The sequence below is a fragment of the Rhipicephalus microplus genome, chromosome 1, assembly GCF_043290135.1.
Source record: "Rhipicephalus microplus isolate Deutch F79 chromosome 1, USDA_Rmic, whole genome shotgun sequence".
In the NCBI taxonomy this organism is placed as follows: domain Eukaryota; kingdom Metazoa; phylum Arthropoda; class Arachnida; order Ixodida; family Ixodidae; genus Rhipicephalus; species Rhipicephalus microplus.
This window is the reverse complement of record NC_134700.1, coordinates 82282206-82307193: the sequence shown is the minus strand read 5'-3', so window position 1 is coordinate 82307193 and position 24988 is coordinate 82282206. Positions and strand designations below refer to the sequence as shown.

The 24988-nt window shown below is 47.3% G+C and overlaps 1 protein-coding gene across 1 annotated transcript in view; it reads left to right on the top strand.

Moving 5' to 3' along the window:
* Positions 1-23861, top strand: part of LOC142765461 (uncharacterized) — a 53544-nt gene extending 29683 nt beyond the window's left edge. Inside the window, exons 2-4 of the mRNA XM_075866504.1 lie at positions 19450-20390; positions 20808-21814; positions 23522-23861. Of these exons, the coding sequence (XP_075722619.1) occupies positions 19450-20390; positions 20808-21814; positions 23522-23861 (2288 nt within the window). The remainder of the gene's footprint in view (positions 1-19449; positions 20391-20807; positions 21815-23521) is intronic.
* The last annotated feature ends 1127 nt before the right edge of the window (positions 23862-24988 follow it).

Below are 24988 nucleotides of genomic sequence, written 5' to 3'. Positions count from 1 at the left end.
GCACATTGGCAACCATAAGAGTCGGGTCCCACCTATAGCTTGCGCTCACCCGTTCGTACCAATTTATCCATTTGTCGACGTCAACGTCATCCTGACCGGAAAATACACCGGGACCACGAGCAGGAGGTAGAACGACGTATGTAGAAGTCACGGTAGGGGCAGGTGGCGAAGACGATGGTTGTTCAACCTGTGACATGGTTGGACCTATGATGATGCGGCCGTTGCGGAGCTTCGTGATGAAGACGGGGAAGTACCCAGCACGTCCACCACAAAGATGTTACGTAAAAATGACGCGAGGTGTGTCTATTTAAAATCTGTATTCAAAATGATGCGTATGGCGTCGATTAGGATGGAAGCAGCACGCACAACCGACAGACCACTTCCTCGTTGTCGTCTTCTCCCCGCTGATACGTCAGCTACGTAGCAATATTACCAAATCTGGTATGGCACAACATGACTGTATGACGAGAATAATTGGCTAGTAATAGCATCAAAATCACGACATGTGTGTCCTGAACGTCATGATTTACATTTCCTGGTCTTGCTACTCTTGAGGTGGTTTCGTTCATGTGACATTTTGTAAAACTGCTATGATATGACTTGACTGTATAACGAACATAGGTCACAGAGATCATGACTTGCATGTCATGGTTTTCTTGTTATGACTAGTCGTGGCTACAAGCCTCGCTCATGGTGCGCTCGCGGTCGTTTCGCTAGCTTCATATATACCAAGTTTGGTATCAGTTGACGTGAATGGACGACAAAAGTAAACGACACGTCCACGCATGATAATCATGATATGCGTGTCATGTGATACATGATTACATGCTATGCTCATAGCGTGCTCGCGGCTGTTTTGCTAGCTCCACATGTACTAAATTTGGCACCAGGTGACTTGAATAAACGATGAAGGTAAATGACACGTTAAAATATGACATTCATGGTATTGTTATGCCTGCGAGTCCGCAGCGAACGTCCGTGCCTCGGAAAAAGGAAATCTCTGTCAAGGCCAGCACGCGAGCCCGCATGACGCGATGAACAACTTAACGGCGTCATCCCGTGACGGCGCCTTTTTGCTGCGCACGTGCAGTGAGTCACCTAAGCCAGTGAGCCCGTCGAGCAAGCAACCGGTGCCTTCCTGTCTGGCGGGTCTGTTGCAATGCCTGGCGACGTCACTCGTCCTTGGGTGCAGCCACCTGCAGCGCAGCCTCTCCAGATTTGATGAGAAAGAATGACGCGGTCCCGCGGTGACCACATTGGAGGAGTCTGACCTCACGACCAGCGGCGCTTCTGGTTGGACATTTGGTTATTCAAAGAATCCACCCGGTGCATATAAAAGAAGCCCTGCGGCGCGTCGCGAGCAGCAGATCTGTTGGAGAGCAGACATGTATGTCAGAGAAGAGAGCTATGTGATAGAGAGTTGAGCTGTGTGTCAGAGAAGAGAGCTGTGTGATAGAGAGTTGAGCTATGTGTTAGCAGACCCATTTGAGAGCAGACCTATGTGTTAGAGAGGAGAGCTCGGCTCTTCGGGTCTCTAAGCTGTCGGTCCCAGTGCCGAATTCGTAACGCGTCTGTATATATGCTGTACATAAGCCTTGTTTAACTCACCGTCGTCTCGTCCGCTCGTCTATCAGCTCTGCGCAGAAGCAGTCGCGAGCTGAGAAACCTTCGCTACCAAACGGCTGGTGACCTTCCCGTCAGAGTTCGAAGCAGTGGCGCCTTCGGGACCAGGTTGGCGTCGCCGTCTTTTGAAACAGTGGTTGTAGCGGTGAGATTCGTGGCGCCCTTCGTAACGTCGTCGGAGGCGCGCTTCGCAAGAGTGGTTGGCAGCTGCGGGATCGGCCGACGTCACCGACATCAATGCGGTGAGTGCCTGATGTTTTCCCCTCAGTTAACCAGAGTACTCTAGCACAGGTTATTGTAGTTTAGAGAAGGGCTGTGTGAAGCATTAGAGTGAGCTTTCACCGTTTCAAGCAAAGTCGAAGCGCTTCGAAACCAAAGGTAATGCGGAGGGTGTAAACACGGGAGTGTTAAAAATTGCTTGCGCGTCTTGCTAGTTGAGTTATAGTGGGTACGGTAAGTAAATTCTTAACAGGGGCAAACAGCACAAACAGCAAGAGGCTAGTGTGAACGATTGAGAACCTTGAAGTGAAGGAACTCATCGAAATTTGTGAGGAACTCGGCATTACTTTGGGCCGTGCGAAACGAAAGCAAGTGATCCTTGAGATCATGAGGAATGAAGGAGTTTCAGTTAAGGAAGTCGATGAGGCTTGGGAGGATATCACAGCACGCCACGAGGAGGCTGAAAGGCGAGAAGCTCGCGAACGTGAAGAAGCTGAAAGGTGAGAAGTTCGCGAACGTGAAGAAGCTGAAAGGCGCGAACGTCGCGAGCGCGAGGAGGCCGAGAGACAGGAGCACCTCGAGTTGAAACGAATAGAATTGGCAATCTTACAGTGTTCACAGCCGCCCGTAGCTTCTCCGACTATTCAGGTCAGCGGTTATAGAATTCGGGACTAATTGCCACCGTTCGTAGTAGGAGAGGACATGGCGAAGTATCTCGTCAAGTTTGAACACGTCTGTGAGCGAAATGCTTTGGAGCAGTCTCTTTGGGCGCAGAACCTGTTAGCTCTTCTTCCCGGCGAAGTGTCCGACGCGATAACTTGCTTGTCTAGGGAAGCGTTTGAGAGCTATGACGTGGTTAAGGAAGTGCTCTTGAGATGTTATAAGTTGTCACCCGAGGCTTTCAGGCAAAGGTTCCGGTATGCTAAAAAGGGGAATGAGTCACACGTTGAGTTCGAGTTTCGTCTTAAAGCCGATTTAATTGAATGGCTCAAGGGCGAAGGTGTTTATGACGACCGCGATAAAGTGGTGGAATGCGTTGCATTGGAGCAATTCTACGGCTGCATCGAGGAGGGTGTCAAACTTTGGCTGCAGGACAAACTTGGTGAAGTACAGCTAAACAAGGCAGCAGAGTTAGCTGAGGAGTATCATACTCGCCGAAAGTTGCATAGCAGGGCAGTGTGCGTTGAAAAAGATGAAAGGAAAGACGGCTTTTCAAAGAAACCTGATCAACGGAAACCCGCTCCGCACCGTAATTTCAAGAAGGACCCGTCTCTTACGAAGGACACTGTAGGGGAAGGGCAAACGAAAGCGGAGAAATCGAATGAGGTTCCTAAACAACGCACTGATACTACACGGGCGTTTGAATCATGGAAGCCACTAATCTGCTACAACTGCAAAAAGAAAGGGCACATCGCGATAAACTGTAAGCAATAGTTCGCTTTTGCAACAATTTGAGAATCGGAAAAGAACATGTGGTTGTTAGAGCCGTATCTCCAAGAAATTAGGGTGATTGGGAAAACGTGTCGAGCACTTAGAGACTCAGTGGCAACCATGGACGTTGTCCATCCTTCATTGGTGTCTCCGGATGACTTTACAGGAGAATGCGCGTGGATTATGCAAGTCGCCGAGGAGCAGAGTGCTTGCTTACCAATCGCTACGGTTGTCAGTGAAGGCCCGTACGGTAAGCTTCGCAACGAAGCGGCTGTGTCAGCCGCGCTTCCCGATCATTTTTATTATCTTTTCTCTAACAACTCAGAGCAGCTTCTCAAAGAACAAGGTAAATTGTTTTTCCCCAACTTAGCGTACATGGCCCTCTCGCGATCGCAAGTGCGGAAGCTTTCGCAGGAGCTTGATCTTGTTCAATGCGGTGAACTCTCAAGTGACCTTGTCGGCGGGTCGACGGAACCTCAGAGAGGAAATTTTCCGCGTGAGTCATGTGAGCAGTCACTCGAGCGGCCCGTCGCCGAAGCGACCGGCGCGGTTTCCGTAGCCGTGGGAGACGACATGGCGCCATTGAATCAGAGCGAGAGGGCTGCAACGTTCTCGCCTGTAGCGGAAAGTAGGAGTAAGCTTTCGAGGGTTGATCGAGAAACGCTCATTCGAGAGCAGCGTGAGGACCTCTCGAATAAAGCGCTAGTGGAAAGCCACATGAAAGCTGCACAAGTGTTGTCGAAGGAGTACTACGACAAATCGGCGAAGAAGCGTGCTTTTGAAGTAGGAAGTCAGGTAATGCTGCTGCAGCCGTCCAAAAAGAACAAGCTTGAGGTTCATTGGGAAGGGCCCGCCAAAGTAATATCGAAGCTTTCCGATACGAATTATGAAGTGAAATTAGGAAGGCGGCCGAAGAAAATTTACCAAAGTAACTTGAGGAAACCATACGTTCAACGTCAAGCGGCCGTAAATCTGCTGTTGAATGCATCAGAGGAAGAGGGAGCAGAAATTTGGAGTTCTAGTGATGTAATCGAAAGGGGATCGGAGGTAATCTGGGAGCAATTGAACCTAGAGCCTAGGTTAAGTAAAGTCCGGAAGAAGGAGCTGAGAAGGAATGTTCCTTTTTATGAGAAATCTGGACTCCCCTATTGTAGTTACACAGATGTGCAACGTCGCAAGTACGAGCAGCCCTTAGTACCACATAGGTATCGTCGCCTAAAAGTGGCTGGTTACTGAGATGGAGCATGATGCTCCAACAGCACAATTTTGACGTTCGCTAACAAAAAAAAGCTAAACCCTAATGCAGACGCATTGAGCGGTGCGTTTTGGTTAGTACTTTCTCCACCTTTTCGTTTCTCGCTGGTGATTCGGGGCAAAATTTTGTCCTCATCACGGCCTTAGCTGAGCGCTCTCGTCCAGAATGAGCTCAAGGAGCCAATTTTATGCTCTATTCTATTTCGTTTCGTTGTTGTACGTGTAAAAAACTTGAGTTCTCATTTTAAGAGTCTTGTGTCCCACATGTGCCTCTTGATGTAGAGGGAACGATATTCCGATAGACACGTAGCTAGGTATATGTTGTACTATACTTTCTTTGGTGTTCTGTCGGGTGACCGAGGGCACTAGCTTGTGTCCTGTGTTGTCTGCTGTCGGACCGCCGTTCTTGACAAGTTGCAGAACCATCGACAAGTGCTGAAACCAAAGATCGTCAGATGAGACGAGCGAAGCTGGTCGACAAGTTGTGGCGACAAGCCAGTGGAGCTGGGATCCGTCCTCAAGAATGGAATGTGTTCCCGGAATGGAGTCTGGAGCTGCATTCTCCCCATGGCCCTGGAGGCAAACCTGGAGGGACCTGGCGAACGAGCGCGCCTGACATCTGAGCCACGTGGAAGCAGCTCGTCTTTTCGGCGCATTGTCTGGCGGCGGGGGTGCTGTTATGCCTGCGAGTCCGCAGCGAACGTCCATGCCTCGGAAAAAAGAAATCTGTGTCAAGGCCAGCACGCGAGCCCGCCTGACGCGATGAACAACTTAACGGCGTCATCACGTGACGGCGCCTTTCTGCTGCGCACGTGCAGTGAGTCACCTAAGCCAGTGAGCCCGTCGAGCAAGCAACCGGCGCCTTCCTGTCTGGCGGGTCTGACGCAATGCCTGGCGACGTCACTCGTCCTTGGGTGCAGCCACCTGCAGCGCAGCCTCTCCAGATTCGATGAAAAAGAATGACGCGGCCCAGCGGCGACCCCATTGGAGGAGTCTGACCTCACGACCAGTGGCACTTCTGGTTCGACATTTGGTTATTCAAAGAATCCAACCAGTGCATATAAAAGAAGCCCTGCGGTGCGTCGCGAGCAGCAGACTTGTTGGAGAGCAGACATGTGTGTCAGAGAAGAGAGCTATGTGATAGAGAGTTGAGCTGTGTATCAGAGAAGAGAGCTATGTGATAGAGAGTTGAGCTATGTGTTAGCAGACCTATTTGAGAGCAGACCTATGTGTTAGAGAGGAGAGCTCGGCTCTTGGGGTCTCTAAGCTGTCGGCTCCAGTGCCGAGTTTGTAACGCCTCTGTATATGGGCTGTACATAAACCTTGTTTAACTCACCGTCGTCTCGTCCGCTCGTCTATCAGCTCTGCGCAGAAGCAGTCGCGAGCTGAGAAACCTTCGCTACCAAACGGCTGGTGACCTTCCCGGTGGAGTTCGAAGCAGTGGCGCCTTCGGGACCGTGTTGGCGTCGCCGTCTTTCGAAACAGTGATTGTAGCGGCGAGATTCGTGGCGCCCTTTGTAACGTCGTCGGAGGCACGCTTCGCAACAGTATGCGTGTCATGTAAATATGACTACATGCTACACTGATTGTGCGCTCACGGCCACTTCACTAGCTTCTCATAAAAAACATTTGGTAGGCGATGAAGGTAGATGACACTTCGAAACATGATAATCACGGCATGGAAGTTATGTGCCGCATAATTTACGTCCAGATCATATTATTTTGCTCATTTTAAAGCCACATATCAACTTTCCTCATTCGTGCTTCGCATAATAATCGCTCCCTACACCACCCCTACAAAGTACTGTGCCATGTCTCTTCCAAAGAACCACACCCCCGAAGTGCCGGGCGTCTGCTACGCGCCCGATATTTTGGCCGCTATTAGCCAACGTTGCGGTAATATGGACAGGATTTATTATTGCATCGTTTCAACACTATACTGTAGCGGCTCACAACCCAGGCAACGCATTCGGTAGCTCTGGAGCAGGAATTTTGCATATTTTTTACCTGTTTTGTCATGGAAATCATGCACACTCACGCGCCCATTCGAAGAACGCATTCTGCGCGCACCCATCATGAGCAAATGCACCCAATTTGGTTTCATTTTGAATGACGAATGTAAACGCGCTGTAAAATAGAATAAGCTGCAGATGGCAAAGATAACCAGGAAAACGTATGATGCGGTACGATGTTCGATAGCCGTTCGGCCCGTTCTGAACGCGTTCCAAACTGTCTCACCTGCGCGAGCCCTCTCACCAGAGCGGACTGTCTCACCAGTGCGAGGCTTTAACCACTGAGCCACCAAGCAGCACGTTCTTCAACGTTCAAGCGACTACATACTGCTGGTGACGGGCAATCCGGTAGGGCGAGGGGACGACTATCGTGTTTTCAGCATTACCACCAAGATGGCGCAATGAGCGCGCGTAGCCACATCGTCACCAAGCGGCGGCGCGCGCTCTCATATCCCTCGCGCACTTTGCCCCATGGTGAGCAGGGTGTCGACGCTCACTCGCACACCCTTATTATAGTGCCTATATTCACGGCACTATAGATGGTTTCACCGGAACCTGCCGATCTCTAGCAACATTGTGCGTTCACCGGAAAACCACCCTTGGAAGCTTCCAGGTTTTGCTTGTGTTTGCGTGGTTTTAGTGTTTGTTGAAGGCCGCAGCTGGTTGTGTTCCGAATTTTTATACGAATGAAATTATTCCTTGAAGCGCTGGCAACTTGAGCACAGCTGTGTCAAGCGAAGATAAAGTGTACGTGCCTAAATTATTTTATATGCTAGTCAAAACGTTCTGTTTTCTGACCGATGACAAGAGAAAGAGTGCCTGCATTGTAGCGATCACGCGAGAAAACGGGATTCCCTCTAAGAGCGCAAAGGTTTGTTCTGCACTTCACCAAAGGCAATGTAAAGATCAGCGCAGACTGATGGCACAGAGGCGATACTCAGACGTTGGACTAGTCGAAGGCACCCGGTTACTGGAAACACATCATGCAGTCATTGTTGTCTTATACACCCGTGGCGCATAACTGTACTGACGCATGAAATGGGCCGCAAAACGTGAAAGCTAACGCAGAAAATGCATCGCAAAGGTGTTATTTTATAGATTGAGCGATATAAATTATGTGCATTGTTCGGAACAACACAAAACACAAAGCACTTGCGCTTAACAAGAATTGCCACACAGCGTACGCCACGGTGTTCACGTTTCATTGACGTAGCATTTGATCTTTTTTGAAAGCGACGCTGGCGAGTGGTCTCTCATATGTGCGAGAAAATGACTCATCGCCTGTCTTTTTGTCACTAATGAACATCGCTGCATTCTAACTAATGTATATTTTGGATGTGAACATGGACTGTAAATTTAGGTAGGTTTAACATGAAAGTTTGGTTAATGAATAGCTCACTCGTGAGTAAACGATAATAGTTAGTGTGAACCTGCAGCGGCCATTGACGTCATCACATCAATACATTTTATAATTTCTCAGTCACATGAACACTTCGGATCGCGAGCGATTCCGATCGCTGCTGATCTTTTTAAAAAGTGCCTAATGTGACACAAGCGCAGAAATAAGCGTTCATTTTGTTTTTAGGTTGTATGCTTAGATGGAAACACAAATATGTTCGGGGTTCAACAGGAAGAAGGTTTCCAGTTCTAGTCTAAAAGCTGAATTGAACAACTTCACAATGAATCGAACAACTCTTCTGCATGTCGACAATGTGGGTGCGCTTTGAAGACACGGACAGGAAAAAAGGAGGTGTGCGCTGTCAATATCCGGTCCGCATCTTCAAAGCGCATCCATATCATTCCCATACAGAACCAACTAGCCAAATTAAGTTCGCTGACAAAGTTCTCCTGCAGTGTATGCATTAACTATTTTTGTAGGCGTGACCACAATCAGAGGTAACACGGAGCAGGGAGCTGCGCTGATCGGTACGCCACGACGGATATTTTGCGCGGCACCCATCAGCCACGCGAGCAGTGTTACCTACAGTATAGTAGCCTGCACCTGCCATGAATACGTCGAGCCCCTTCATGTAGCCGCAAGACGTTGCTGCAAGCACATTCTAAGGAATGCACCAGAAATAACAGAGCAGCAAACTGAAACACACCACGAAAACACCGCCAGAACTACTGAAAAAGCATTGCCGGAAGTGCTGCACCGGAAGTCTGCTGGCGTAGGCCGCTTGGCGTGAGCCAGTTTGTTTACAAACATCGAAACCGTCTATACCCTTATCTCGTGGTGAGGAGGATCGTATGTCTTTGCTGGCCTTCGGCTTTCGCTGGAACAATTATGTTGTAGTTACCAGGCCCACAAAGGTCACTGAAATCATTGCACAGACTCCATTTCTAAAAAGAACGCGTTTTTAAACACAGCGAAGTAAGAACCGAGATGCTAATCGCGTTCAACTGTACCTGAGAGAGAGAGAGAGAGAGAGAGAGAATTATTTATGGGAAGCTGGAGAGGTTTGCTTGGTTTTTTCACCTTACAGGCTACTCCAGTTGCTATGTGATGACAGCGATAAACACAAAACACATACAGTTACGTACACGCATAAAAGTCACATAACCCATAAAGTCTCTCACATGCACTGCCCAATTTACAACGTTCCGTTCAAGCCTGTGGCCCGTAAGAATGTCAGTAGCGCTTTTGTAGAGTCTAACGCACTGGAGGTGTTCTGCCATGGGCTTAGAATGTTTTTTAACTCTAAATTTGTGTCCTATTGCATTTTAAGCCCACCTTCAGAGGCTGTCTCTCTGATGCGTATTTCGTACACTCACAGATGACATGTTTGATGTCTCCAACGACGTTACATTGAAGACATCAAACATGTGAGAGTACGCTTCGTAGGTTATTTGTGCGTCAGAAACGCGGGGCACGTTTCTATCTGCTGGCCATGTTGCGCGTGGCCTTCCAATGTGCTGCGTTTGCGTTCATTGCTTCGCCTTTGTGGTAAAGCTGTGACTCCTTTTACTTCATGCAATTGGTTTGCTAAAATTACAGTGTTCTGTGGTCTGCTGTTTGAAGCATTTTTGTGCAAAGCGGAACGTCGTGGTACCAAAGGTAAAAATTAACTCGCATAACTCTCGAGTCTCGTTCACTTGGTAAGATTGACATTCCTAAATTGACATGCTTAAGACTGGCATGAAGACTAGTACTGACAATATGGTGTTTGGAGCACGAGTTCACTTTGTTCGGCCAGAAATAATTCTGACGATGCGTGGTCTGATGATTATTCTCCACCAGAGCTTGATAACCTGATAATCAGTAGCACCACTCTCAAGATTTATGACTCCTCTAAATTTTGGAGAAATGACCGTGAAAGTAAAACACACGAAAAAAACACACACACACACAGGGTATCCTATCCGCCTGAAACGACTGGACGTCCAAAGCCATGTTCATATTTGTCTTCATCCGATACCTTGACCCTCCTCTTCTCCCTTCCGAAAGCTTTCTGTACCTAATGTGGTTTTGCACAGCCCCAATGACCGAAGGCACTGCAAGGTTTGTGCATGTCACCAGGTTTTACACGAACATTGTGATTAGTCCATGGAGGTAACGCAAAGTGACTGTCAGGGAATGACACCATTATGTGACACACGCTGAATGACGACACGATGCCGTCACAAATTTTATCGATCTGAGATGTCTTCACGTAATAATGTTTTGCAGCATTCGTAGTTGATGGCGTGGGTCGCTGGTGGTTAATTCCTCTGTTTGATGAGGCGCGTAAGAATTTGCCACTAGAAAAACAGAACTAACCGAAGTAAGTTAGTCGATAACGGCCGGTGCACCACCATGTATACGAATCGGTTCACGTTACGACAGATCACTCGAAAACAAACGTGATAATCAGCTATATGACCGTCGTACACAAGAGGCTTGATCTATATGTCAACCTTCAATTTATATCTACTAAACAGATGTCAGACACTCTGCGTCAGTTAGTGGGAAAGTTTTGAGCTACGGAGCCTAATGAAAAAAAATGTTGTTTACTCTAAGCTGAGCTTATCAGCAAAAAGGAGCATATCTCTTGTTTACACTATATTGAACTCATGAGAAAAAAGGAGTACATATCAGTCAGATGCCCGGTTGAAGCGCATTCAATTAGGGTAGGAACATTTGCACTCCGTGTAACTTATAGTTATGAGTTTGTAGGTACGCTTTTCGACAAGTAAACGAATGTTTCGCGCCTGAAGGTGTTGCAGATCTTGTTGATTTTGACTTGCGGCGTGGCCACTCGGCTACTGGCTGCGGCTGAGTAGTTAACAGATGAAGGCATCACTACTCATTTTTACATACTTTGCGGGTGAATATGTCCCTGTGTTTTTTCTTTTTCTTTTGAAGGCGCGGTAGCTTAGCTTTATTAAGGCAAGTTAGACCCTCTACGTAAACAGCTTCCGGAGTGACATCACGCGAGGCATTCACATTCCACTCGCAAATCTGGCAAGGCGCAAAATGAGTGCTCACTTCGGGATTTCGGCAGCCACTCCGGATCTACCAGTGGAGTTCTCCATTATAAATTCTAGAGTTCTCAGTGATAGTAATCCAAACCAAGCTCTCCATGAAGGCGTCCTTGTTGAAGACGTCGAGCATCGTCGTGCTGCATGGGTAGTTTGCAACTTGAGTCGATGTGGGCCACTGCCGACGCCTTTTCCGCCATGTTGAATCTGTGGCCGTCTAGGTATATCACGTGGTTTTATCTAGCGCAGTGAATCCGTATCCGCTTCCGCGTGGCAGAAAAATCGGTTTCGAACTGATTTTTGCGCGCCGGCCAGCGTGGTTTCCTGGCTGCTTGGGTGGCGAAAAGAGCCAGTTTCTGGAGAGTTTCACCGATTTTGCTCTCTTCGAAGCCCCAAAGGTAGCGCATAGACGAATACCTCCAGACGTACTTCATGAAAATGCAGTGGCGCTGTCATCGAGTGTATGGTTTCACGTGGTAGGCAAAAGCCGCTGTGCCGCAGTTGTTGCTGTGTTTTCGCTGGTGAGCGCTGTTTGTCATTGTGCAAAGAAAAAACCGATGTACTGATGAGCTGTCAAATTTCTTTGCGAGGGCATTAAGGCACAATAAAGATAGGCTAAGTTTTCTTTTCTGCTTACGAAAACCATTACAGATGATCTGCAGCTAAGAAACGCGAGAACTTGCATTCGACGCCACTTTATCGGTAATGTTTTGGAGTGGCTTACCCAGAAAAAAACTGTTAGCTCTCTATGGCGTTAAAATAAGCCCTAGAATTACGCATTCTTTTTTATTTTGCCGTTTTATTATATTTATTAAACCTTCCAAAAAAGTAACAAGTATATCGTCACTCTGGGGGCTTTTGCCACTCGGTGTCTTAGCGTGATACCGTTGCCGGCTGTTGATTCAGCGAGTGTCGCCCAAGAGCGAGAAAAAATGCTCTCACGTGTAGGATTTCCGAAAAAAATTTTCTGTGATCAGGCGGCATGCTCTACCTCGGTGTTAACGAGAGAGGTAAACAGCCTACACTTCGGATCAAACTACTGAGTTCGACTCTGTACCTTCCCATGTGCAAGGAATTGGTGTAACAGTTTAACGTAACTATCAAAAAGATGCTCCGTAAGCTTTGCCAGGAAAAACCAAAGCCATGAGATTGATACATAGCTCCTCTGCTGTTTTCATACACAGAGGTTCCACAACCAAGTCTTGGTTTTTTGTCTTTCGAGCTAATATACGGCCAGCAAGTACGGGGTCCATTGACATTACCTAAAGAACTCTGGACTAAAGACGAGATCGATGAGGATACCTAACTGTGTATGGTTACGTCCTCGAACTCAAAGAACGCCTGTCTCGAACCTCACAGGTGGCGCTCAGAGTACTTGAAAAGGTTCAGCGTCTTCATAAAAAGGTATTACGACAGAAAGAATCGTCACTGCCATCTCATGGTGGGTGATGGAGCCTTGGATCTTCTTCCAACAAACCACAACAAACTTCCTATGTACTGGAAGGAACCTTTTGAAGTCACAGCACAGAGGAACGACTTTGACTGCTAGATTGACATCGTACGCGCAAAAAAAAACTCCTTCATATAAACATGCTAAAAAATAACAGGAGCGCCTACCGAACTTACCTGCAGAGGTGCCATCGTTCGTTGTGGTAGAAGACGTGACCGATAATGCCCTTCCAAGTATCACGGTGGAGACTTCCGGGATTGCGAGCATTCGGAAATCTGTTGCTCTCAGTTCAAACCAACTTGTTGAAGTGCAATATCTCTTTGAAAACTACCAGAATATTTTCTCAGATGTCCCAGGAAATACGAATTCGTTACAGTGTCGTCTTAAACTAACGACAACTGAAGATTTGATTACGTCGCAATACCCTTTAACAAAATCCCTTTACCTCAAAAATTCGTCGAGAAAGAAGTGGCCGATATGCTAAGGGTGGGCAAAATCGAACAGATGAAGTCGCCTTACGATTCTTTCCTTGTTTTGGTCAAAAAGCCAGACAAGTCATATTGAGCAAACGTTGAGTTCCGTCGCATTAACAATTTTCTCATTCATGACGCAGAATCGATTCCAAGATCTGACGTTATGTTCGCAGAAATGTGAAACAAATAACATTTCTCAAGAGAGAAAAAGAATATCAGAAAGGTGGGGAGGTAACTTAGACTAAGTTCAGTTAGCTGCCCTATACGGGGGAGAGGGAAATTAGAGATAAAAAGAGAGAGAAAGTGTGGAAGAGGAGATACACATTGCACATAGCACACACACCGCTCACACAGTGCAGGTTTCACAGGTGGTTTACAGTGATGTTGCCCTTAAACATTGTAGAAGGGCTCGTGTGGCTTTAGTTATTATACAGCATAATCAGTCAGAAATGAAACTACGTCATAAATAATCATAATTTTTGTGTTGTAGCTCAACATTGACTACGCTATCCTTCGTCATTCTTTGGATAAGCTGGCATTCGCTACACACTAACCAGGAATTTTGTGCAATTTTTTATTGTCTTGTGACAATGAAGAAGCAGACGAAGGTGTTTAGTCAGCAGAAGGAGAAAAGGTTGGCTTGAAAAGTGGGTTTCTAGCCTGCTACCCTTCACGGGGGTAAGGAAAAGAAAGAGAAAAAGGAGGCCATGATGAGGGGTGATAATGAGATAGCACGACGAGTCACCACGCTCAATATCTCGTTCGGAGTATAGGAAATGTACACAGGTCTCTACTCTAGTAGATGTTTTAAAGATAGCAATCCAAACCTGCCTTTCTTAGAAATGTGAGCAGGCTGTTTTAAGCTGCGTAGGGCATGATCCACACGTTCCCAGGCACCCAAAGGCTTCTTTTTTGGAAAAGGTTGGCACCCTAGGTAATATGTGAGGCGCTTAAGAGATTGTCTTTCAACTGCGCCTTCCTTGCGCAGTCGAAAGACAATATCTTAAGCGCACAGGAGGTGATTGGCATGTGGCAAGAATTGGCATGTGACATTTGGCATGTGACAAGAATTGAATTTAGGATTTTCCTCCTGCCCAGTCTTGCATAAGCGTCGTCACGTGTATGCAACACCCAGCCCCAGCATACGTAGCAGCGTGTCCTGGCTTCCCCTTACTCGTAACGGAAGGCGAAAAAAACAACAACAAGAGTCAAGCCTATAAGTGTGCTCGTGGCGATAATCCACATCATTTCTCAGTCGTTGCATAGATGTCTTCATACTTTTAGACAGCAAGGCGTTGATGTCATATCAGGAAAAGTGAATTATGACTTCGTCGTTAGTGTGTTACATTTTCGCTTTTACATCAGCTTGTTCATTGCCAGTTATGCCACAATGACTGGGAATCCATTGCAATGCAATGGTATGTCTGGATTGATATGTCTTATTCAACTTATTCATTATGCCATACACCGGAGAACTGTGTGCAGTGTCCTGCTTCATGTAGTTTCTAATTAGCTGAAGTGCCGGCTTGGAGTCGCAAAATAATGCCCATTTTGCTGGACTCTGCAGTAAAATGTAGCACGCAGCCTGTCCGACGCCGGTCAGCTCAGCAACAGTATCGGATGTTTGGTTTGCTATTTTGAAGTATTAAGTGATTCCCATGTGAGGCACAGTGAAAGCTTCTGCTGAGGTGCTCTGCGTGACTGAGCCATCTGCAAAATGTGCACTGTATGTATGTACATATAGTCAATATACAACAAAGTGAAATGTTTAAGTCCACCAGGGAGTATTTTGAACTTTTTTGTTAACGCTGGGATCTAAAGTAGCACGATCAGCTTAGGGATCGTCCCGAGTGGTATGTCGGAAATCACATGTGGTGCATATTTTGAAGGCAGCAGATTTCGGTGCGACATAACAGCTTTTGAGGGAGCATCATTGGGTTGTGTGTTCAAGAGACCCTGAAACAGTTTTGGCGGTTTTACTAGCACATTCGGCTGGTAGACCAAGTCCCAACGGTAATTGAGAGACCGATTTGAGCTCTCTGCATAAACTGTGTAATTTATTGCAAAGATTTAAAGCGGCGAATCGCTAGAGATCGCTGCAGATCGCTGCGACTCAGCCAAACGCGTTTTCAACCACCCACACAAGAAGCGACACGATCTGCCCTATTTACGTCATCGTTTTCAGGCGATCAGAATGGCTGTGGAACATTCAGCACAGGCATTTTTTTATAATAAACAGGAAACAAACGTTGTTCGTAATTTGTACAACATATTACGATTTATTTTCTTAATTTTTTTTACAAAGAAAGAGAAGACGATCGCAGTTTACAACTAAGCTTCGGAACTTCCGGCACAGGGCGAACGTTGTCTGCTTGGATCCCACACCTTGTGCCAACACGCTCCATGTGAGCGGCGCAACGAGTGGGCATCACGCGGTTGTTGTGGCACCACAGAACACCTATACACTGGCGACACCATGAATCACCTTTGACACGATGTGGACTGCAAATTCGTTGGTTGGTGACAAGTGAAGGGGCGACACTGTGCGCCAGGGAAAGAACAACAGGCGCACCGAGTGGCTGCTGTGCATTGGATTGCCCTTATAAGATCGGCGGCGGGATTTACGCGTATGAGGTCGCCACTTAAAGCTAAAAGACTACGAACGCAATTCCTTGCTTGTGCGGCGATGTGAAGAGGCATCCCCTCAAATCTGACGCACTGCCGTTTTTGTTCCTTCCTGGTAAAAAGGTAAGTTCACGGTCGATCCGGATCGTGCGACACGCACTGAAAGCGCGGTTCGCACGGGTGCGTTCAGAAAATACTTTGTAACCACGTTAATTTTAACTATAATGACTGTGTCTCTTCAATGTAATGTGGCCCACTTCACAATAATTATATACACGCTGAAAGACTTTTGCCGGTTCGCGATTTCCAAAACTGATTATAAAATGCAAGGCTGCCTTTTTGTACAAGGGTATACTTCATAGTAATTGCTAACAGAGTAAAGAAAACATTAGAATTCAATCAACCAAAGGAAGAAGCAGGATTTCGAACAGGCTACTAAACAATTGACCACATTCATACTATCAATCAGGTAATAGAGAAATGCTCAGAGTATAACCAACCACTATACATAGCCTTCATAGATTACGAGAAGGCGTTTGATTCAGTAGAAATATCAGCCATCATGCAGACACTGCGGAATGAGGGCGTAGATGAAGTATATATAAACATTCTGGAAGAAATCTACAGGGGATCAACTGCTACCATAGTGCTTCATAAAGAAAGCAACCGAATACCAATCAAGAAGGGTGTAAGGCAGGGGGACACAATCTCCCCAATGCTATTTACCGCGTGCTTACAGGAGGTTTTTAGAAGCCTAGAATAGGAACAGTTAGGGATAAGAGTTAATAGAGAATACCTTAGTAAATTGCGCTTCGCCGATGACATTGCATTGCTGAGTAACTCAGGGGACGAATTGCAACTCATGATTACGGAGTTAGACAAGGAGAGCAGAAAGGCGGGCCTTAAAATTAATCTGCAGAAAATGAAAGTAATGTACAACAACCTCGGAAAGGAGCAGCGCTTCGAGATAGGTAATAGTGCACTTGAAGTTGTAAAAGACTATGTCTACTTAGGGCAGGTAATAACCGCAGAGCCTAACCACGAGATTGAAGTAACTAGAAGAATAAGAATGGGGTGGAGCACATTCGGCAAGCACTCTCAAATTATGACAGGTAGATTGCCACTATCCGTCAAGAGGAAGGTATATAACATCTGTATCTTGCCGGTACTTAGCTACGGAGCAGAAACCTGGAGACTTACAAAGAGGGTTTAGCTTAAATTGAGGATGACGCAGCGAGCAATGGAAAGAAAAATGGTAGGTGTAACCTTAAGAGATAAGAAGAGAGCAGACGGGATTAGGGGACAAACGGGGGTTAAGGATATCATAGTTGAAATAAAGAAGACGAAATGGACATGGGCCGGGCATGTAGCGCGTAGACAGGATAACCGCTGGTCATTAAGGGTAACTAACTGGATTCCCAGAGAAGGGAAGCGGGTTAGGGGGAGACAGAAGGTTAGGTGGGCAGATGAGATGAAGAAGTTTGCAGGTATAAATTGTCAGCAGCTAGCACATGACCGGCTTAACTTGCGGAACATGGGAGAGACATTTGTCCTGCAGTGAACTTAATCAGGCTGATGATGATGATGATGATGATGATGATGATGATACTTCGTAGGGCCAGCTGTAAAATGCAGGTTCAAATGTGCGGCATTCATGTTATACATGATCAGCTCAAAGAAAGCCCCGCAATAGTGTAACACGTGTTTGACGGCGTTGATAGGCCACGGTCCGATTACTCGTGTTTTATTCATGCCGAATAGCAATAGCAGGGCGCGCTAACAAACCGTCTTGCAGTGCCGGCGTCTAAAGTGCGTTGATGCTTAGGCTTCAACTGTGGCTCATATGTTTTATTTGTTCATTTATTTGCTGGTGTGAGTGCACTTTTATGTATTTGTAAAAGCAGCCTTGCAATAGAAAGCGTACTGATTGACGGGTGGTTTAATTCTTCGACTGTGCTTGGGAAAATTCATCCAAGAAGCTTATGGCTGCTTGCGGGGCCGATTATAAGCATGCAGCTTTACGTTGTGGCTTATCATGCGGGAAAACAAAGAAGCCGAGAAATTTTTGCACCACAGTGTCTATTAACAAAAGAATTGTATAACTGCACTACTCCATCTGTTTACGTCATAATGCATGATACCAAATCACAGCAGTGCAATGAAATGTTGGCTTCACATCTAACAAGAACTTGGCAGCTCATCAAAAAAGGAACTGCTAATTAGTTGAACTGCATGCAGAGTAATGTGCTTATTCAATCCGAGATGTGAAAAAATGCCAAAGTAGTTTTTATACCAATACAATAAACTGTCCAGCCTCTTTGAGTATTACACAAGATTTTTCGACAACATGTTTTAGTACACACACATAAAATAATTCATGCTACCTATATGCAATTGTTGCACTTAAAATGTGTTAATGGAAATGCAAAGACAACCCTTAATACCATTGTCATCCATTCCGACTGTGGTAAAAGAAATTGCTGCTCTTTTCAGCATCAAACACTGCCCCAGAAAAATGTCGGAGAGTGTGGCACAATCTTCGTACCTTCTGCTGCTAGCCAGTTAGTCTTGCTCTGTTTGTGTACATTGGCACTCCACAAACGTTCAAGTGGAATTTATAGTTGTTTAATAGCATTGGCGCATATTATGGAAGATAACTCAGTAACACCTTTTTATGCTGCCACACACTGTGCAACTAGCTGATGCTGGATAAGGCAACTTGATTTCCAGAGCTCTCAGCTCCCAGATGAGAAAAGATTTGGTGTTCTTTAAAACATAACTTGGCACCAGGGAAGTTATCATAAAAACCAGCAGAATTATAATATTCCTAAGCGTATTGTTGTTGTACAAAACATACACAAGCTATATTATATGAAGTGATTTTAATACTACATGACCACAAGGACAGTGCGATGTATAAAATATAGTTTATCAAAAGTGCAGGTGTAACATAATATGTTTATTTTCACCATCTCATATCTTGACAACCACACAAAAGAATGTGCGCAAGGTAACCCCGAGTACAGTGGCAACTCGGAAGACAGTGGAATGCCGGTCCGTTGGTAAGGTGACCTAAATATTTAAAAATGCACGCATGAGGCGTAAATTGTACAGTAGCTGTTCAGTTACAGGATTCACACCTCAGCTCCTCCTAAACAAAGAAAACTAGCAGGAGGCAATGCATGATGGTGAAAGATTGGGCATGACACCAATGGAAGAAGTTTTGTTTATTTGAGTGTTTCATAACCATCTCAGCTACACAGATGAACATGACCCTGAAGGTGCTCGTTTCTGCCAATTTACAAACAGCAGCTGCCTTCACCACAGAATCTGCAGCGCAGACACAGTGTGGTGCTTCATCACATGAGCTGCAGTAGCAGCTTCAATCGTTGTTGCTTCAGTGCCACAGCTCCCAGAGGTTTCAGGCCTCTCGGTGGCTCAACACCTGTTCTAATGAATGAATCTTTCCCGCTAAAAAAAGCCAGCTGCTGAAACATCTGTCCAAATGGACGGATAATTCCCTGCTGAGAAAGAAAAGCCAGCTGCTGAAGTTGACGTCACATACTTGCCCTCATTCAGCGAGTTTCAGCAGGTATTACATGCATTCAGTGATCTTTAAAAATGGTATGAGCATGTAGTCACAAACTAGTTCACATACTGAAACCACCACTTGAGACAGGTATTCTGTGGGGTTGTGTGTGCCCTTTCATGTTTGCAACCAAGGAAGTTAAGCCCCTTGTTATATTCAGTTTCGGTTTTTACTTTGTGTTCTTTCACCCCCAGGGGGCGCGTCGGTCTTTTATGTATATATTCGATGTGTTGCGTACAATAAAGGTCTTTTTTGTACGGTGGTGCTGCCGGTGCTTCTTACGTCTTTCGCAAACACCACATTGGCGACGAGGATGGGATAAACACGTCAAGCTACCTTCAGCATCGAGTGTCGTCCGTGTCCGCCCCGCCATGAGTTTCTCCGGCCTTGCTCCGCCGCAGCCATTCCTCCCGACGCCCGGCCGGCCGTCACTTCCATGGGACGAGTGGGAGCAGACCTTAACAGTCTACCTTCTAGCGTCCGGAGCAGCTGAGTTCCCACCAGCGCGACGCAAGCCCATTCTTCTGCATTGTTTGGGGGCGGAAGGGCAGCGTGTTTACCGGACTTTACCTGCAGGGTCAAATGCCGCAGCACCAGGAAGCGCCGCAGCACCGGAAGTACAAGAGAAGCCTCCCGCGGGCGCTACTGACGAGTACGAGGCTGCACTCAGCGCCTTACGGCAGCAGTTTTCCACGTCGTGTAACGTCGTCGTCGAGCATCATCGTTTCCACCGCCGCAGCCAACACGCAGGCGAGTCCGTTCATGACTTTGTTGCTGCTTTACGGGAGCTCGTTTCGCATTGTTCATTTGTTTCACAAGATGATGCTCTGCGGGACCGATTTGTAGCCGGCGTTGTTTCCAATCGCGTACGTGAACGGTTGCTGCTCGAGGGTTCCTCCCTTTCGTTCGAGAGCGCAGTACGGATCGCTCTTCAGTTTGAGCAAGCAGCTGAAGAGCTGAAGGAATTTTCTGCTTCGGTCGAGCCTGTTTCTGTATGGCGTCGTTCCCAGTATTTGCATTCTTCGCGAAAATTCAATTTCCAGCCAAAAGCGCATTTTCAGCAAAACTCTCCAAGCGCTAGCGGTTCGCGTGCGCCGCAGGGGCCCCGCCACCCTCGGCGAGACGGCGATAGCCGGTCCATTTCACCACACTGTTTCCGATGCGGCTCGCGGAATCACCGCGCATCAGCGTCACAGTTCCCTGCGCAGGGAAAGAAGTGTTTGTTTTGCGGTATCAAAGGCAACTTTCAGAAAGTATGCAACCGCAAGCGTCAAATGCAAGGCAGGATTCGTGAAGTTGGCATCGATGACGATGCTTTGTCAGGGGGAAGTTCTGAGAAAGTTTTGACTGTGCAGCATCCCGCTCGCAGCGCAATTTACATACAAGTACGCGTAGCGGATGTCAAGTTGTCATTCCTTGTTGACTCAGGGTCGTCTGTTTCAATTCTATCAGAGCAAGAATTTCACCAACATTTTCAAAGCGGTTTGCTCCTCCCAGCTCCGCATGTCACTTTGTTTGACTATTCGAAGCGCCCAATTTCCGTGCTAGGCTGTTTCCAGGCAGACGGTCAGTTTAAAGGGCGCTCTGCACCACTTCTTTTCTACATCGTTCGCCAAGGAACTTGTGTGATAGGCCTTGACGGCATTAAGGCCCTAAATCTTCGAATACAGGGCTCCACCCTTGAGTGCCTGCACACGTCCGTTGCCCCGCCACCGCGTGTTAATGACCCGACACCTTGTCACATTCCGATGCAGTCAATAGAGCAACCCAGGCAAGCAAACCTTCCGCCAGCCTTGGAACACGACTTCGGTTCAGTTTTCAGTCCCGAGTTGGGTCTTGCTAAGCGGTTCACGCATCGTGTCAAGATTCGGCAAGGCGTTCAGCCGGTATCTTTGAAGCTGCGCCGTCTTCCATATTCACTTCGGGAACCAGTGTCAAATGAACTTCACAGGTTGCTGAGTCTTGACATCATCGAACGCATCGATGCTTCTGAATTGGTTTCGCCAACTGTTGTCGTTGACAAGAAAGATGGCACCATCAGAATTTGTGTTGACCTTCGGGAGCCTAACAAGGCTATTGTACCAGACAGCTTCCCGTTGCCTCATACAGAGGAACTCCTTCATGCCTTGGTAGGCGCGACACACTTCTCAAAACTTGACTTGGCTTCTGCCTACCATCAGGTTCTTTTGCACCCTGACAGCAGAGACCTGACAGCCTTCATCACGCATGAAGGACTTTTTCGGTTCAAGAGAGTTTGCTTTGGGTTAGCTTCTGCCCCAGCGGCATTTCAGAAGATGATGGCCACAATTCTGGATGGCTGCCCTGGTGTGTTGTTCTACATTGATGACGTGATAGTCTTTGGGAAAAGTGCAGAAGAACATCTTTTGAACCTAACAAAGGTCTTGCAGAAAATCAAGTTCGCAGGCCTGGAATTGAACGACAAATGGGTCTTCGACGTTCCAGAACTTTCTTTCCTAAGGCATAAGGTCACTGCACAAGGTATCTCGCCGCTTCCAAAGAAAGTAGACTCGGTAGTTAACACTCCAGTGCCAACAGATGTTGCTGCCCTCCGTTCATTCCTGGGTCTTGTAGAATACTATTCCAAGTTTGTTCCCCGCTTGGCCCAGGTGGTCGAGCCTATGCGCGTTCTGCTTCGCAAGAATGAGCCATTCATCTGGTCAGCCGAAGCAGACAGCAGTTTCCGGAGGGTCAAGGAAATGCTTTCTTAAAGTACAGTTCTCCACATGTTCGATCCATCACTTCCAGTCATCCTGTCGACCGACGCTTCTGACTGTGGGCTGGGAGCCGTTCTGCAGCAGCAAAATGGCCATGAGCTCCGCACAGTGGCTTTCGTGTCTCGTACCTTGTCACCAGCGGAAAGAAAGTACTCGGTCGGCGAACGCGAAGTGTTGGCATGCATTTGGGCGTGCGAACGATGGCACACTTACCTTTGGGGTCGCCATTTCAAGATTCGAACGGACCATCAGGCGTTGGTATCGTTGCTGTCTTCGCAAGGACGTGGCAGAAGGCCACTTCGAATCGCACGCTGGAATGCGCGACTCCTATGCTACAATTTCACTGTCGAGTATTGCAAGGGATCCACAAACACGGTGGCAGATTCTCTTTCTCGGCTGCCAGCTCCTGCCGCGCAGGCACAGCTGGCCAAGGATGAAAAAATTGTGTCGTTGGTCTAGTCGGCTTGCGTGACGAAGGAAGAATTCAAGCAAGCCGTCCTCAACGATGGTTGTCTGCAAACGGTCAAGTCTTTCGTGCTTGGTTCTTGGCCACCACAAAAGTCCATACCAGAGGAAGCAAAACCTTTCTACTCTGTGCGCTAAGAACTTTCTGTTGTTGATGACCTTCTACTGCGCGCAGAACGCCTCGTTGTTCCGTCCTCACTCACGGCTCAGTTCATCGCCGTTGCCCACGAGGCACATCCGGGCATCACGCGCACACAGGCGCGACTTCGTGAGCTATTCTGGTGGCCACGAATAGATAAGCAAGCTGAATCTGCCGTGAAAAACTGTCACATCTGCCTGGAGGCAGATTAGTCTGCCAAAACATTGGCAGCGCCATTGCAGCCTATTGACTGGCCTGAAAGGCAATGGCAGAAACTGGGCCTAGACATTGTTGGCCCATTGGAACATGCACCTCACAATAGCCAATTTGCTATAACACTGGTCGATTACCATTCCGAATGGCCAGAGATATATTTCTGCAGCGAAGTGGCCATAAGCACCGTGAAAGACTTCTTAACCAGTGTTTTTGCCCGTGAAGGATACCCGGAAGAGATTGTTTGCGACAATGGGCCGCAGTTCACTTCACGTGAATTTGTAACCTTTTTTCAAAACCGAGCCATCAAGCTGTCTCATTTGTCTGTATATTACCCCCAGGCGAATGGGCAAGTCGAGAGGTTCAATCGAACTCTGAAGAACTTCATCCAGGTTTCACTCCTCGAAAGGAGACCTATCCGACAAGCAGTTACGGACTACCTCTCTATTTACCGCTGTACTCCACAGGCTACCACTGGAGTTGCCCCAGCAGTTCTGCTGCATGGGCGAATGCCCTCAACCATATTGGATGTTGTAGGGTTTTCGGCACCAGCGTTTGCAAAAGACCCAGCAAAGGAACTGGCGCGACTGCGCCAAAGGGTCCGGCTTCAACAGCAAAGCAGTAAGGAGTACACAGACCGCAAAAGAGCTGCTAAGGAGCCAAAGATAGCTGTGGATGATTTCGTTCGTATCAAGAAGTCGTCCGTTCGCTTCAAGGGGGAACGCTCTTTTTCCTCGCCAACTGAGGTGTTGGGGAAGAGGAGACCTGCCTCTTTCCGACTTGCAGACGGCCGCACATGAAACGCCTCCAAGCTTTCCCGGGTTCCTGAGAGGGGCACGAGTCCACCATACCAACGTTCGGAGCTACCTAAGTCAGAGCTTCCGGTTCAAGGGCCGCAGCCTGCCCTGCCGCCGCCACCTTCTCCCGGGTCGCAGCCGCCGCCTCCTGGCGTACTGCAGTCTGCCGTACCGCAGTCGCCTGCTCCTGATCCGCAGCTGCCTGTACCGGAGCCTGCCATGCTGCAGCCGCCTTCTCCTGGGCCGCAATCGCGGTCTCCTGGCGTACTACAGAGCTCTACAAGCTCATTACCATCTCCGGCCGTGCAGCATCCCCATCGGCCGTCCCGAGAGCGCCGGCCACCGGTCTGGCTCAAGGACTATCAGACCCACTAGTTGCCTGTGTGTATAGCACAGTGTGTATGTAGTGTAAATATGTATGTGTATACAGCGTGTAAAATGTACAGTGCATGCATAGGTGGTTCTTGTTAACACTTACTAACAACTAATCACTACATATAAGGGAGGGAGTATGTTATATTCAGTTTCGGTTTTTACTTTGTGTTCTTTCACCCCCAGGGGGCGCGTCTGTCTTTTATGTATATATTCGATGTGTTGCGTACAATAAAGGTCTTTTTCGTACGGTGGTGCTGCCGGTGCTTCTTACGTCTTTCGCAAACACCACACCCCTCAGTTCTCTGAAACATTTCACCTCAGAGTAGTAGTGAGAATTTATTAGAAGGCAGAGAGGTCAGCCCGAGCTAGTTCGCTGTAGAGAAGTTCCCGACAGTTCACGTATTTTTGCCGGAACACAAATGGTTCATCATGCAGCGCATGTTCATTTTCCCCACCTGTGTGTTTTTATACTATACGGATGTAAAGAGGTAGTTCCATTCCTGTGAAAAGCTTGTCGAGACACTTTCATGCATTACGGGGCAACCTGCAGATTTCATAATGATGTACGCAAGAGCTTGTACAATTGAATGCAGGCCCGTTGCCAGAAATTTTAATGGGTGGCCCGCCTGCTGAGGGCCTTTAAAACCAGTATTTTCATTTTTCATGTTCGGAAGAACACACCCCTCCATTCAAATTTCAAGAAGGGTGGGGCAGGCCCCTAGGGCACCCTTAATTCGGGCCATGGGACTCGTTGAGCACCTGTATAAGAGACATGCACTGGGAAGCGATTGAAGAATCATGCGAATTTTCTTATCACCCTTATTTCAAACTAGGCACACTGGTTTCTCTTATGCCACTTTGTCTCTTATTTGAGTGTATCTTATATAAGAGTTCGACTATATGAACAGCATTTATAAAGCCTCTTTAATGGCGTTAGCTAAACACGAATATTTCTATGACAACAGCAACAAAAAATCTTGGTACTCATTTGCAATTCATGATGTTCTATAATACAGCAATGTTTTTGATGTTGCCACAACCTCTAACGAGATAACGATGGGCATAGGAGACTAAGTTCCCGTGCAGTGAGCACGCTTAGGCCCAACGGTAAGGCTAGTACAGCAATT